Source organism: Coffea eugenioides, chromosome 1 (genome assembly GCF_003713205.1).
Source record: "Coffea eugenioides isolate CCC68of chromosome 1, Ceug_1.0, whole genome shotgun sequence".
NCBI classification, from domain to species: Eukaryota; Viridiplantae; Streptophyta; class Magnoliopsida; order Gentianales; family Rubiaceae; genus Coffea; species Coffea eugenioides.
The window spans coordinates 48236296-48251721 of NC_040035.1; the positions used below are offsets into that span (position 1 = coordinate 48236296).

General features: G+C 38.0%; 2 protein-coding genes across 4 annotated transcripts; one reads left to right on the forward strand and one right to left on the reverse strand.

Annotated features, from left to right (window-relative positions):
- Nucleotides 1–2484: 2484 nt before the first annotated feature.
- Nucleotides 2485–4130, reverse strand: LOC113778483. Its single transcript, XM_027323909.1, has 2 exons — nt 3986–4130; nt 2485–3787 (listed from the first exon to the last, which is right to left on the reverse strand). The coding sequence occupies exon 2, from the start codon at nt 3617–3619 to the stop codon at nt 3011–3013; it is 609 nt and encodes a 202-aa protein (XP_027179710.1). The 5' UTR covers nt 3620–3787; nt 3986–4130; the 3' UTR covers nt 2485–3010.
- A 5605-nt stretch (nt 4131–9735) lies between these two features.
- LOC113764615 (protein NPGR2-like) lies at nt 9736–15324 on the forward strand. 3 transcript variants are annotated; one of them, XM_027308576.1, is made up of 7 exons: nt 9736–10135; nt 10766–11046; nt 11195–11447; nt 12216–13429; nt 13934–14087; nt 14479–14506; nt 14807–14917. In XM_027308576.1, the coding sequence occupies exons 2-7, from the start codon at nt 10789–10791 to the stop codon at nt 14823–14825; spliced, it is 1926 nt and encodes a 641-aa protein (XP_027164377.1). In that variant the 5' UTR covers nt 9736–10135; nt 10766–10788; the 3' UTR covers nt 14826–14917. The 3 variants fall into 3 exon arrangements, with proteins under 3 accessions (XP_027164377.1, XP_027164372.1, XP_027164386.1); XM_027308571.1 differs by lacking the exon at nt 14479–14506 and having other exon boundaries at nt 14807–15324; XM_027308585.1 differs by lacking the exon at nt 14479–14506 and having other exon boundaries at nt 13934–14073.
- Nucleotides 15325–15426: the final 102 nt, after the last annotated feature.

Genomic DNA, 15426 nt, shown 5'->3' on the forward strand with positions numbered 1-15426 from the left:
TTTCAGAGGCACATGGATTTTGTTTGGGCCGAAAGAGCGGGGATGGAAGCCCAAATCTGCTCCTGCTTCGGCCTAGTTTAAGAACGCAGATGATATGGACTACGGCTCATTTGGATTAACCCGATTTTCAAAGATCCAATGGACTAAATTGTGGGTTGTTGGAGACAAGGTGTATCCAAGTTTTGGCCATATCTTGTCACAATCTAGGCTATTGAATGTTTAAAAATCGGATCTATCTAAGTTTTCGTCATAACAATAATCTTATCTATTATTTTTAGGGATTAATCTTTCCTACACTGATAGTTTACACTGTACACTGTCAACGTTGAATGACAACTATACAAATTTTGAATTTAAAATTCAACTTTTACACACATATCATGAATCAAACAATAATAGTATATACACTACTGTCTGTCAGTGTACATAAGATTTATTTTATCTTTAGGTAATTTAAGGCAGCGAGACTTTAAATGAACAGTAGAGGTTTCGTCCGGTTGCAATTGCTTAGTGGGGCGTTTAAGATATTAGGCTTTGAAGAAGAGGTGTTAGTGGGGGTTTCGCGTTAATTCTTCAGTTTCCCTTTTGGTTTGGATTGAGCCTGCGTCTGGGCTTCATCAACTATTGTTGGAGGGGATGATAATATGGATTTTTTGGAAATCTCGGTTGGTTTACTTGGCGGGCTGACCAATTAGTGCAAACCAGGAGGAAAAAGTTGGATGTGCAAATTTGCAGTTTTGGTACATACTTACATGAACATGGGAAGCAGGACCGCAATCATTTTGGTCCATTAACGGTGCGGAAAGCAAACCGCATTATGAAAATGAAAGGGCAAAAGAAGGAAAAATCGCACCGGCAGGAAGCGTAGTTGTATACTTGCACGTGTGATACATTAACAGCTATCAATCACTGATAATAACTAACCACCAGCATTTGAGCTGGTGCCACCACCAATGCATTAAAGTTTGGTGGGATGGGATCAATTTATCACAATTAAATGTGATCTTACTTAAAAAATTCAGGCCCTCCCTGGTGATGGTTCAGTCCCCTCCGGATTATCCCAAGATCTCTTCAGACTCTCCCTCTTCCTGTAGTGCAGGGAGCTATCGTATCGACAAGAAAAAAAATTCACTGATAATAACTCATAACTGATGCCCTGATCATCTTTAGAGCTTGCATGAGGGGCATTCTTGTATTTCCGCATTCCAACAGAGGCCCTTTTTCTAAAAGCAAAGATGATGCTGATACTTGATCAATGGTCAAGACAAACCTCGTGCACCTGTTGGTCGATTGGGTCTCCAACGTTCTCATCAGTAGAGTAGAGCCAACTTTGTTGATCCTTAAAAATACTTATAAGCCCACTTGGATGCTTCCTTTGCACAAAACATCTTGGATTCGCATGTATAAAAATATCTTTTCATAGTTTCTTTCAGCTCCTTGTGACCAAAAGCTAGCAACAAAATATTTGTCCAGTCTTCAAGATTACCGCAACCTAAAATTACGGTGGTGAATTTCCGTCATCGTCGTACGAGACATGAGTTTTGACTGTTTCCTACATGAAATAATAATATATGCTCGCTAGCCTAGCATCTCTACATAAAAAATACAGGTCAACAAAAGTGTAAGTCGAAGCATATAGTAGAATTTAGATTTATGCCCAAGGGGAAGCACTTAAAAAATTTTAATTTACCACCGGAGCCAGCCCTTTTTCTTTTGTTTCCTTTCTTTGGCATATCCAAAGGGGAAGAAGCTATTGACCACCAGCCCGAGATCGAAAGAGATCTGATTCAAGTCAGCAAGAGTAGTCAGTACCCTTTTAGCTGCTCCTCTCTTTCCTTTTTCTTTTTTTTTTTTAATGAAAAAAGTAAATTTGCATGAGCATTGAGCATATATATCATTCCAAGGGAGATGCATAAACGTGAAAAAGTAGTGGGAAGCAAGCAAGCGTCCCTTCTTCTTGAGTGTAGCCACGCTGCATTTGACACCAAACTCCCTCAAAAGATAAGACTAAAATTCCACCTCCATCGCCATGGAGTTGCAGAAACTCCATTTTCTCCATCCAAATATTTGTGCTCCAAGGCACAGATAAGCAAATGACCGGACCCGGCCGCCGTTCCCTTTCATTTTCATTTCTCAAAGTACCCACGAATTGAAGAAGAACGGGATCATCGGCAACGTTACATCAAACAGCCATATCAGCTATAACGACATCAACTAGATTGAAAAAAAAGGCCTCCCGGATCGAGATACAAAATACAGATCATGTTAATTAACCATCATCAATTAATATAAGAAAACCGATCGTATGCGCTGCCAACCCAAGCACCCAAAAAGCCTCGATCAGCGCGATGGAACGCAATATTGCGATCAAACCGATATCAAACAATTGAATCACAACACCGTGAAGGATCAAGGAGGTCTCGCGGATTGACGGTATACATACTTGCATGTGGGTATGTATGTATGCATGCATGCCAAAACACATACGTACAAGCGGGGACAATTGACTGTATAAATGCACAAGCACAACAAGAATATAGTACCTACTACTCATACAGAGAAAGCAACTACCAACCTCCAATACAATTGATTCTGCTGCTACTATCCGAGAGTACAAGACATCGATTCAAAATTAAAAGCATTTCAAATGCCCCCAGAAGAAGAGAACCAAAAAGACGAAGGGAAAGAGCAAGAAGACGAGAGAGCCTGTTCTCTAATCGTCACTCTCTTTCTCTTTCTCCTTCTCCCTCCTCCTCCTCCTCCTCCTCCTCAGGCCTCCCCCAATTATCATGGAATTATTTTACAGCATTGACCCTTAAAGGCCGAGGGAGGGAGGGAGGGACTTGGCGAGGAGGGCCACCCTGCCTCGAGTAACTCGTTTCCCAAAATGTTTATCGCTAATATCATGAACTTTTAATTGGAGAAGCAGGGCATCCAATCAGATTCCCCCACGTGTCCCTTCGAGAGTTGCCCTCCTCCCAAATCCAGATACCACGCCAACGAGCAGCAATTAGCCTAGCTGTAAGAAACGGGCGAGCTGTGTAGGATTGACGATGCCCGGTAGATGGGCGTGGGCCCCATCCCCCTTGAGCAAATCCGCTACTTCCAGGTACCTCTGTTGCTTCTCCACTCGCTTCTCGTCTTTCTCGCTCGGCCCCGGCGCAGGCTCGGCTTTCCTCTTCTCCTTGCTATTAGTACCACTACTACTACCAGTATTGTAAGCTTTACCAGGTCCACCGCTACCTCTGGTGGGAGCTGAAGAAGACACGGGGACGGCCTCGGCTCGAGCCGGGTCCCACGGCTCCCCAAATAAAGTCCCCTTGGTGAGGAACTCGTGGGCTAAATAGCCGGCCAAGAGCTGGTTGTTGCAAGCCGGCTGCTGCTGCTTGGGAGGCACCGCGGATGCCGACGTAGATTTATTACTAAGCGGCGTGGGGGCTCGGTGAATGCTGGGCTTGGCTAAGCTCTTTGTCGTTATTGCTGACGGCTTGAAACCGTCAAGACCGTCTCGCTCTTTCCGTTTATTGTTTGACGGCCCGGGCGTCAAAATCTGACGACGTGAGTGGTTCATCGTGGTTGCACTCATGGCTCGATATGCGCATGCCACGTCAACCCACATGCATCATCCAAATTTTATTGGAATTTTTTTTCTCTTTGCCGAAAATGCCCCCACGGACCTTTTCTCCTTCTTCTTTGAAAACTATAGAAAAAGCCAAAACTCGGGGATGGTTTGGGAAAAGCGGAAACGGTGATACAAATATTAAGGTGGGGATCAGATAAGAAATTCCTGGGTATTGAAAAAAAACGGTTAGATAATGAATTGGATGAAGACGAAAATTTCATGAACAGGTAAAGGAGGAGACCAGTAACCAAGATATGTGCGTGCGTGTGTGTGTGTGTGTGAACACGAAAAATACAGAGGTACAGATCAGTTGAATTAAGCGAAATTAGCAGAAAACCCGGGATAAATCCGGTGGTTTAAGACCTTTCGTGGCCGCTAATTCGCTACTCCGGCCACAGAAGAGGGAGAGGAGGGCAGGGAAGGGGGCCAGGGGAGAAGAATTTAGGGAGCTAGAGAAAAGGTATTGGCTTTTGGGGAGAAAGAGTTGGGGGAAGAGGAGTAAGCAGAGCACTCAAAAAAGGGGCAAGAGAAATGAGCGAATTGTGGTATTTATAGAGGAAGGAGTACATAAACGCCCCTCAAGTTTGGAAAAATTACAGGGGTAAGGAAAGGCTTTGAAATGCTCCCCCTTTTATCTCTACATATTTGCAGAATGGGCTCTATTTGAATTTGCCATTTTTCTTTGAAATTTGTTATTTTTTTTTATATATTTTTCAATCACTCTTTTACTTCACATCTATACAGATGCAATCCAAGCAAAGCTTTTTACTATTTTCCTCCTTTTTCTTTTAAGGGCCTCAGACGGCAAAGACTCCTCCTACTCAGCAGTGTAAGATATTTTAAACATTTTTTTTCTTCATTTGAGTAATTAGAAGGGCAACGTGGACCAAGTCAGTTTTGCAATCGATTTGACGAGTGATTGATTCATCCATCCAAAACAACAGCCCTCTTGGGCTGTTGGTACCATCGGGACATTCAAATCTTGGTAGAGGTGAAACCCTTGTCTTCTACCTTGTTACTTAATTGTAGCTTCTTTCGATGGAAAAAATCGGTGAGGTCCCTTCCTCTTAGATTATGCTAGAATAAATTATACAAATGTTATCATTGTAAAAAAAAAAAAAAAAAATTCATCCATCCAAAAAGTCACAATTAGACCGTCCAGTATAGCATAACATTTTAATTGCCTTAAAAGATTAACTCACAATCGCATCAGACCTCGTTATAGTTATAGTACTAAACTCCACTATTTGTTTGACCAATGTGCAACCTTGATACTTAATTTATTTGACGCTTTGTTTCGCGTGCGGTTACTTTGTATGGGCGGTCTTGGTTTTTGTAGGTAGGTATATTTTCTTACAAAGTTTCATAAAGCAAGGAAGATATGTCGCCTTTATTGTATACGGAAATTAAAGTTTCCAGTTTTGCAAGCAATTTAATTGCCATTGGCTGAATTTGTAAAGGAAAAAGATGCTTGCGTCAAGCTCAAGTATACAAACTCAATAGTTAATACTACAGATTACAGAGTAATCAAATTCTTATAAAAAAAATGTTTTTTTTCTTATAGCTGTGGAATTTTATGTGCATCTTATGATAGACAATATCGCGATGATATTGATCAATTCTATCTTCAGTTTTCCAAACGAACATGCATTATGGTGTCAGTTTATTGCCACCCACGTCTAGACCAACAATCGCAAGTTTTTTAGCCTTAAACTGCCATTAAATCCCTTCTTCATTTTCTGATATTCATTTATTTTGAAAAAGCTTAACGTTCCAATGGCTAACAAAGGCAATAAAGTGTTTTGGATTCAGATGCGAAATTGATCTTTCTAAATTAGCGAATGGTTAATGAAAATGACCGAATTGGTGAAAGAGGGGGGTGGGGGTGGGCCCACAAAACATGCTGATTAGGGTGAAAAAGTGGTTTTCTATTTTGTTGGAAATATGAGCAAGAGAGTTACACTTTAATCTGGAAAGAAAAAATATGATTAATCTTTCATGCACTGGTGGTGTATGAACTGTCAACGTTGGATGAATGATAACTATGTAAAATTTGAATATGAAATTCAAATTTTGCACACGTGACATAAATTAAACGGTGATACTGCATACACTGTCAGTGTATATAAAATTTACTCAAGAAAAAAAAAAAGAGATACAAGAAGATGAAATTACTAGAAACTTCCAAATATATAAAGAAGGTGAGAGAAAACCTGCTCAGAGGTTGGTAAACCTTTTCCCTAATAGTAAACAATAAGTTGATAATATCAATGAGTCCAAAATCATCAATTTCCTTTTTTTAACATTACGGAAGAGCACATATATTTTTCTCTCCTTAGACTCCAAATCAAACCAAACAAATTATGTGTACGCACCAGTTCAACAAAAGTCTGTGTACTGAGGATATAATGTAGAACAAAAAATATATATATATACCTAAGTATTATTTTCGTTCCTAAATTTGGATTATGGATCACCTTTTTTTTTCATCCTCGCATCCTTCCCATACATTATCCATCATCAGATATAGGATTCGTATCCTGAACCTTACAACAGAAAGAACTCTAAAAACTCTCTCCTAATTAATCGTGGATCACCTTAATATGTAACAACAACATTGTCACGGTCTTTTCTCTTTTTTTTTTTTTTCTGATGCGTAATTCATTTTGTATTCTGAACATGGACTTAATTTTGTTTTTTAATTATACGCATATCAAATTTATATCTTTTAATTATTTTTGTTAAGAACCCCCTGCATTTACCTTGACTTGAGAGCATCACTATAATTTCAGATGACTAATTCTATTCAAAGTTCAAACCAACCGCTTGACGCTTCAAAATTATGCATTTCTCTCACAGGTTTCCTTATTTTGCCATTCTATTTTTATTACTCTGTAAAAACCAATAGGTAATAGACACACAAGTGCATCATGCAGTTTTAGCACGTGCGTGCTTATTGGTCAGTACAAAAATACTCGTCGTGCACCTTAATTAAACAAAAGAACTTTAAGGTACGGATGGCTCTGGGACCATATTTTCATGGTGCCCAATTGTTCCTCCTATATATGAAGGTTAAAGGACTTTTTGGTAAATTACAAAATTTACAACCTCGGAAATGTGAGGGCAAATATCAACGCTCCAATTGATAACATATAATTACACGTGAAAGTAGGTTTAAAAACTTAACGATCCTCGTGTAATCAAAGGAGGAGGAGGAGGAGAAGGCCGTTGGGGTCGACGTTGGCAGATTAAGCTAAAGTATAAAGCAAGAAATGGCCACAGCATAATCATTAATCAATGCAGTTCAAACTACGGTACGAGAATAACTTGGCAATTTAATATTGAACTCCAAGCGATGCTCTCAATAAATTTAATTATTAGCATTTATTAGGTTTTTCTAGCGGTGCTTATTTAGCAATGAGCACTCCCATTAACACATTTAAAATTCACATAACCTATCATATGTATAAGTATATATATACACATACATATTAATAATTATTACACTTCATTATATTTATATACTTTTTCTAATTAATCTTATCTTTCAAAAAATTTAATAGTTAAATTACATTTTAACGAGTGCCTATTGGATATCGCAATCATTAGACTGACCATTGCTCGAAATCCAGAGGCAGAAACACAAGGTTTGTTTGGATAGTGAAATTATTCAAAATAATATTTCGTTTGCATCATACACACATTTTTCAATCTACATTTTTATATTTTCAACTACTTTTTTATCTCACATACATCACATCACAAAAAGTGCTACAGTAATTATTCCAAATAATATTTCAACTAATACCCTATCCTAGAGCGTAATCTTTTCTTTCTTTCTTTTTTGCCCCCAATTAGGAAAAGAAAAGGAAACTTCCAAGTTTGTGATTTGTAGTAGTAATTTGTTATGTGTAGTTAATGTGGACATTATAAGATTAATTGTTCTCGTTTAAGTTACAAAAAATATCAGGTTAATTGTCCCCTTAGCTTACATATGTGTTTTGACTTTTTTCCATGTTTAGAGCCAGCAATTCTAATCGATATCGAGTATACAAAGAAAATAACAGATTTTTTTTTTTTTCTCCTGACCATAGGATTCACGCCCATCTGGTGCGATTCGTCTTTGTTATGAGAAGCTTAGGGTTAGGTGGGCAATAATTTTCTTGTGAAACTGGACCCCTTGATGTTAATTGGTACGTTAATGACAAATGACACAACTAATACTACTATGTCAAACCGAATCTGCGATTGAATCCCAAGTCACGCAATTTGTCACGAAAAGCCAGAAAGCGGAATTTGAAGGATATACAATAGTGGGACAGGCCAATTATGCATTAAAATTGAGAGCGTTATTATAGTAGATACAGCCGTCACAACCAGGCGGCTATTCTGACACCGGCCCAAGCCATTCAGGCCTAGGTCCTGAGGACATTAGCAATTCCTATGACGCCGCAATAAGAAACATGAGAGTTTTCAACTTCACCTCCTCGGGCCCGGTCCATTCTAGAATTTCATGACTTTACTTGGACCGCTGGCCTTGCAGAAGTTTCATGCAGACGTTATACCTTTTCCATTCTCAGAAAAAAAAAAGACATTATACCTTTTTTTTATTTATTTTTTGATTTTCTCTTTTTGTCAGGAAACATGAGAATTACCATTGAGTCTATCCAAATATTTACTAAAGTATGCGGAGAGAGTTTGGTATTAAATTTTCTATCATCTCTTGATTTTTTTAAAAAAAATTTTATCCTCTCAAAAATAAAGATTTACTAAACATAACTGCTTAAATTTAGTAATTTCTAATAACTTCCACTTCCAATAACTTTTATTTTTCACAATTACTTTTTATCTTTTGCAACAAAAAAAAATAAGATTCTTATAATTTTTATTGGTTATAATAAGACAACTAGATTTTCTCTTAATTTGCACACTCATGGGGTGCGCAGTGCGCTTTTTCCTCTAGTATATTATAGACGGTCATACATTACAAAAATGCGGTTAAAACTCAAGCCAGACATATATTTCGCACGAGAATTTATTTATTTATTTTTGTAGAATTTGGGCACATGAGTTAATTATGGCTCTCTTTTAATTCTTGGTGACTTGTTCTGTTTTAATCAAATCGAACTTATACAGTATTCGATCGAGGGTCCAAATCAAGCCAGTGGTTTGCTATCGATTCCTCTTAGGAGAATCGTGCGGGGTTGGAGACATCATCAAGAACAAAAAACAAAGTTGAGAGAATAAAGGCGGAGAATATCTTTTGAGTGTTATTTTTTCGAAAAACAAGGTGCATATTCACTGTAAATGTAAAAGTTGTATTGATGGGTAATTTGTAAAAATCCTGATCTGTGAGGAGGTATGTTTTAATTCGCAGCGATGATCAAAATTGATCCACCAAAACTTTTTTCCTTGCCAAACAAATTTTGAATTTCTCTTTTGGAGCAAATGGAACAGTAGTGGAAGAGGGTGTGTGTTAGCAAATTAGAAGTATTACGTTTTAGTCCACTTCTAAAATACATTACAAATCTTAATCATTTTTCATTAAAATCTTCAATATATTACAGTATAACATTCTTATGTATTTTACGCTATATCTTTTTATTTTAATTAGATTTTAAGATAGTGCACTTATCCGTTTCCACTATCTGTTTTTACCTACATACCACATATCTATTTTTAGAGACCCTCTCAATATTAAGTACTATCTAGTCAAATGAAAAAATGAAAAAAAAAACTAGACACGTAAATTTTTTTTTTTTTGGTTACACTTCACATAATAAGGATCTTAAACAAATTTTTTATTTTCTCCCGTAGGTGAAGCTACTAGAAGTTACTACAACCCGACAAAAGTTAACCATATTTTTTTCCATAGACAAAAGTTAACCATATTAACAAGACCAAACTTTGTCCGGTTCACGAAGGAAAGTTCTTGTAACTTTTACCCGCCAATATAACAATCACTACACAAAAACATGTGCCGCGTGGCAAAATCGTAGCCTTAGAAAACTACTGACCTGCAAAGTTGGCCCCACATTAAATTTTCTCACACAAATCTCACCATATAGAAGTAAATACTTTGACATGCATTCATAACGATTTAATATTATTAATCCATTATTTTCCCTCTCTAATGCCACTTGTCATTAAACAACAAATCTTGCCCTTTACGACTTCAATTCAAGACCACCGTAGTCCGTCCCCTGTTCAAACTTCGAAGCTTTAACGGATGACCCAAATCAGCATTTGATTCAGGGTCTGTGTTTAAAGTGGCAGAAAACAGAAAAGTCTGGAGCTTTACCGAGGAAAAGAAACCAAAAGAATGAAAAAGGGAGAAAAAGCAAACAAAAGTACTAGGGTTGTTGAAGCTTTGTTCTGATTCTTGTTTAATCATAGCAAATTTGCCTTCAAAGTGGGAATTTAAAAGTGGGCATAAGAGATGAAGCTTGGTGGTGATGCCTTGTCGGCTTTCAAGCTCTGTCATCTCTTTTTTTCTTCCAAGAATAGTGAAAGGTGAGAATTTTTTGTTTTAATTTTGATTCATCAAGTTTGATAGGTGTCATTGCTTGGGTTGTTTGCAGTTCGTATCTTTTTTGGTAATATTCTATGGGATTTTACTTCATCTGTTTGGTAGCTTGCTGTGTTGGGTTGAGGTTTTGGTTTATGAATTTTGTGATCCAAGTCCCATAATTTTGGCTCCAAAGGTTCTGAAATAGGTGCCAGTTTTGAAATCTGAAATGGGCTTTTGGAAATTTTTTGATTTTAAGGAAATTTATTTGCTTTTGATGATGAAATTGATTATATCAGGCTCAAGGTTTTGAGAATAAGTTCCGAATATGTTGCTGCATACTGATTGCTAAAAAGGTTCCCATTTCTGAAATGATCTTAGTGTTGCATTGTTGTAGTCCTGTTCCTATTTAGGAATGTTTCCTCAGTATTTACTTCCTCTTTTGTTGTGTTTTTCATGATTCAGCCATGCAAAAAATAGGTTCTCATTTTTTCTAAGGTCGGGATGCTTATGTTTCTTAATTACCATTGGCATGTCCCTTCACTGAATCTCTGGACAGGATTCATTGCAATTAGTTTTTTCCCTTTAAGGAATGGATTCTAATTTGTTATTCCCTATGTTGTTGCACGCTGAAGATTTTTGAGACAGGTGACAAAGCATGAGGAATGAAAAGTTGGGCAAAAAGCAGAAGAGGGCTCAAGTTAAAGTTAAATTGCGAAAGGTCATGAATTGTCTCTGCTCAGGGGAACTTGCGAAAGCAGATGAAATGATCCCTTCTTCTGAATCACTTGCAACTAAGGATTATTCCACAAGTGTTTATTCTTCTCAAGCTGGAGAAGCTGAAAGGAAGCCTGATGCAGGCAACATTGAAGAGGCTGAATCGTCTCTGCGTGAGAGTGGTTCTTTGAATTATGAGGTGTTGTCAAAAGCTTTCTTTTCTGAACATCTTTTACTTAAGTTTTTCAGTTTGTTGCTTGTGAATGCTTTCTTAATTTGTGTTGTTTCAAAGTTGAATTATATCTTGGCTGATCCTTTGCTTGCACTAAGTTGTCCTTGCTTTTCAGGAAGCCAGAGCACTGTTAGGAAGATATGAATATCAAAAGGGAAACATAGAAGCTGCTTTACATGTCTTTGAAGGAATCGATATTGCTGCAGTTACTCCGAAGATGAAAATCGCACTTGCCAGACGAGGAGACCATCCCAGAAAACAATCTCAAAATTATTCCTCGCTGCCCATGTCATTACATGCAGTTAGTTTGCTCCTGGAAGCAATATTTCTAAAAGCGAAATCTCTTGAGGCTCTCGGGAGATATAAAGGTAGTTTTCAACTACTTGGTGAAACTTCAATCTGTTTTCTGTAAGTCCATATCATACATTTCTGCTGGTCTTTTGAGTTTTGAATGCCTTTACCTACTTTTGCTGCACTCTGATCATTCTTCTCAGTTGTTCTTTTGATAGTGACGTCATGTTAAGACTACAGTACATTTCTGATTGCTCATAATTATTATATTTTACGGTCACTCTCTTAAAATGCTTGTAAGATTTTTCCTGACAATTATTGCCCCTTTGCCAGATTACTTGGAAAATGGAGATTGCCACCTCATTTTGTTATTCTCCCAGTACTGTCCCATGTATTACTATAATTTTCTGCTTCATGCAATTGAAAAGTTGAACTTGGAGGGCTACCACAATCAAAACACCTTGACTAAGAAGTTGGATTCCAAAAGACTTTCTATAATTTCATGACAGAGATGGTGGTGTATTTCATTGTACTGGAATTTGTGGGCAATAGATTTAATACTTCTGAAATTTTTAAATTTGCAATTGATAGCTATTTAATTCAGTCTACCAACTCATGTAAGCGAGATCATTTCTATTGAATAACACTTATGCCTAGCTTTTGTACTTCCCTTTGTGTTTTGGGGGTTTGTATTCTAACACTGACATGCATGGATGTAAAGCTCTTGCTTTTTGCAAATTTTCCAAGTTTTCCTCTGAATTGGTGACAAAGAGAAGAAGGATTTGCAAGGTCAACACATCAAATTTTTATTGCCTGGCTAATACACAATTCCTATTATCTTGCAGAAGCTGCTCAATCATGCTCAGTTATTCTGGACATAGTTGAATCTTCATTACCAGCAGGCTTGCCTGAAAACTTTGCTGCTGACTGTAAATTGCAGGAGACACTGAGCAATGCTGTTGAGTTACTTCCAGAACTGTGGAAACTTGCTGATTTTCCCAGTGAGACAATCATTTCATACCGGAGGTCCCTTCTTCATCCATGGAATCTTGATGCACAAACTGTTGCCAGGATTCAAAAAGAGTTTGCTGTCTTTCTTCTTTACAGTGGAGGTGAGGCAAACCCTCCGAACCTGCGATCCCAAATGGACAGTTCTTTTGTTCCTAGAAACAATATTGAAGAAGCTATTCTTCTTTTGATGATTCTATTGAGAAAAGTTTCTCTCGATAGAATTGAGTGGGATCCATCGGTTTTGGATCACCTTACTTATGCATTGTCTATATCAGGGGGTTTAAGGGCTTTAGCTTACCAAGTGGAAGAATTGCTTCCGAGGACAATAGAACAGAAAGATAGGTATGAGAAGCTGGCCCTCTGTTATTATGGAGAAGGCGATGAATGGGCTGCTTTGAATTTGTTGAGGAAGTTGTTGAGTAGGGCGGTTGATCCAACATGTGTTCCAGCATTGCTATTGGCTTCCAAACTTTGCGGGGACAGCTGTTCATATGCAGAAGATGGGATTAGCTTTGCTCAACGAGCCATTGAAAGCTTGAAAGGAAGATGTGATCAGTTGACTGGTGTTGCCAATTTTCTAAAGGGTATATCACTTTCAAATAGTTCCAGATCAGCTGTGAGTGATTCTCAGAGGGTACAGAGACAGACTGAGGCACTTCACTCCCTAGAAATTGCCGGTAAAATTACCCAGATGAAGGACCCCATGATTATTTACCATCTTAGCTTAGAAAATGCTGAACAAAGGAAGTTGGATTCTGCATTTTATTATGCAAAATTCTTGCTCGAATTGGAAAATGGTTCTAATCCTAGGGCGTGGTTATTATGTGCTCGCATATTATCAGCTCAGAAACGGTTTGTAGATGCCGAAAGTATCATTAATGCAGCTCTAGATCAGACAGGAAGATGGGATCAGGGAGATTTGTTGAGAACTAAAGCTAAACTCCAAATTGCACAGGGTCAAGTCAAGAATGCAATAGAAACCTACACTCAGCTTCTTGCTGTTCTTCAAGTTCAACTCAAAAGTTTTGGTTCAGGGCAAAAGCTTGAGGTATGTTTAATACTTGCTTATTAGCTAAATTAATGTCTTCTGCAGCCTCAGTTTTACAATTTGAATATTATAAAAAAGCTTTTATTTGTAGCACTTGTAATGTTGCCTTTTGGGCCATGCATTTATAAAGATTACACCCATAGGTATTCGGTAGCTTGCATGATAATTACCTTTCTTTATGTGATGTTAGAGGCACTAGCTCCTACTTATAGCATGAATTTCTTCAGAAGCTAACTTAAACTTTCAGAACCTCAGCTGGCTAGCTTCTTCTGGTTTGTTCATGTAGATTAGGTTATGCATATGTCGCATATTATAGACAAATTAGTGGATTGTCACCTGTCTCTTCATTTAAAGATGTTTAACAGATTCTTCTTTTGTGTATGCCTAACTTGTTTTGATCAAATCGTGTTAGACAATTTTAACTTTTTGAGTTCATTTGTAGATTCTAAAATTCACACACACACACACACACTCTATCTCTCTCATGCGTTGATCATGTGACAGGGTGGATGGAAACAGAATAGAAATTTGGAGCTGGAAACTTGGCATGATTTGGCTTCCATCTACATTAGATTGTCTCAGTGGAGGGATGCTGAAATCTGTCTTTCCAAGTCTGAAGGCATAAATCGTCATTCTGCTATGAGGTGGCACACTGCTGGTACATAAATGAATACTTGTATTCCTCATTCTGCTATATTCTGTTTGTATCTTGCATCTTGCTTCTGATTGTGAAAGGAGAAGGGAGATCATATAAGAGAAAGGGATTTTGATTGAGATGCTTTTTAGATTTTGCATGAATGCTTTCGAAGTTGGTTTAATCTTGTCTCCCATTATAAAAACAACTGGAGATGCAGTCTATGTGAATGATGGTCGGGGGGAAATATTTATTCAGTAAAGTTAAATTAGCTCTTAATACCTACTCAGAGAATCTATCAAAGATTGCTTTTGGCGATTGAAGGGACAAGAATTAATGTGCTTTTTATGTCTTCAAGGATGGTTGATTTATCATATTCCATCATACCCTTATTAATGATAATTATGGATGATAGGACATATGCCTTGGAGCATGCAGTTAAGGTAAGTTGGTGTTGTGGTTTAATAGTTTTACTCCAGCTGTAAATGGCGTCATTATTGCAAGCTTTGTTGTTCAAAGGGGTCAAATGAATCAGAAAGTGAGGGTATAGAAACTTTCTGGTTCACCATCTTTTGCCAATTTCTTGTGGCTAGTCCTCTTGTCTGGTGAAAAAATAAGAACGGTTACTTTTTCATGTTCTCGTACAATGTATGTTTGAGTCCTTGTATTTCCAGTTGTTGGTGGTGGTGGTTGTGCATGCAATCATCTTACCTGTAAGGTGTTGCTTGATGTGATACATGCAGGTATGCTTCACGAAGCTAAGGGCCAGCACAAAGAAGCCCTTAAAGCTTTTGCACATGCTCTGAGTATTGATCCCAGTCAGGTCCCAAGTCTAGTCTCGTTGGCAGTGGTTCTTAGACGGATGGGCACTCAATCACCTGCAACTGTTAGAAGCTTTTTGACGGAAGCAATACGGCTCGACAGAATGAATGCTTCTGCGTGGTATAACCTTGGCCTTGTTTTTAAAGATGAAGGCCCTGGCTCAGCTACAGAAGCTGCTGAATGTTTCGAGGCTGCTGCTTTCCTTGAGGAGACGGCACCAGTTGAGCCCTTCAGATGACCACCTATGCCCTGTCTCTGTGTAGGAGGCATTTCGGTTGCTTTAATGACCTGTATCTCATTCGTACATAGTCGAAGCAGACGGGCGTTTCTCTTTTTGTTACTTGGGTCGGAACACGTTGTATTATATAAGAAGAGCAATTAGAACTTTGATTCTTAATTTACTCTGCCCTCAGTTGTAATTGCCTTTCTTTTCTTGGTATTTCTCTGGCTGTGTCCTTGCCCTTGCTACGTTAGTTACCCTTTGAGCTCCGAGGGACGATGAGATTTCATTTGTTTACTAAACGTGTCATTAATAATTGTG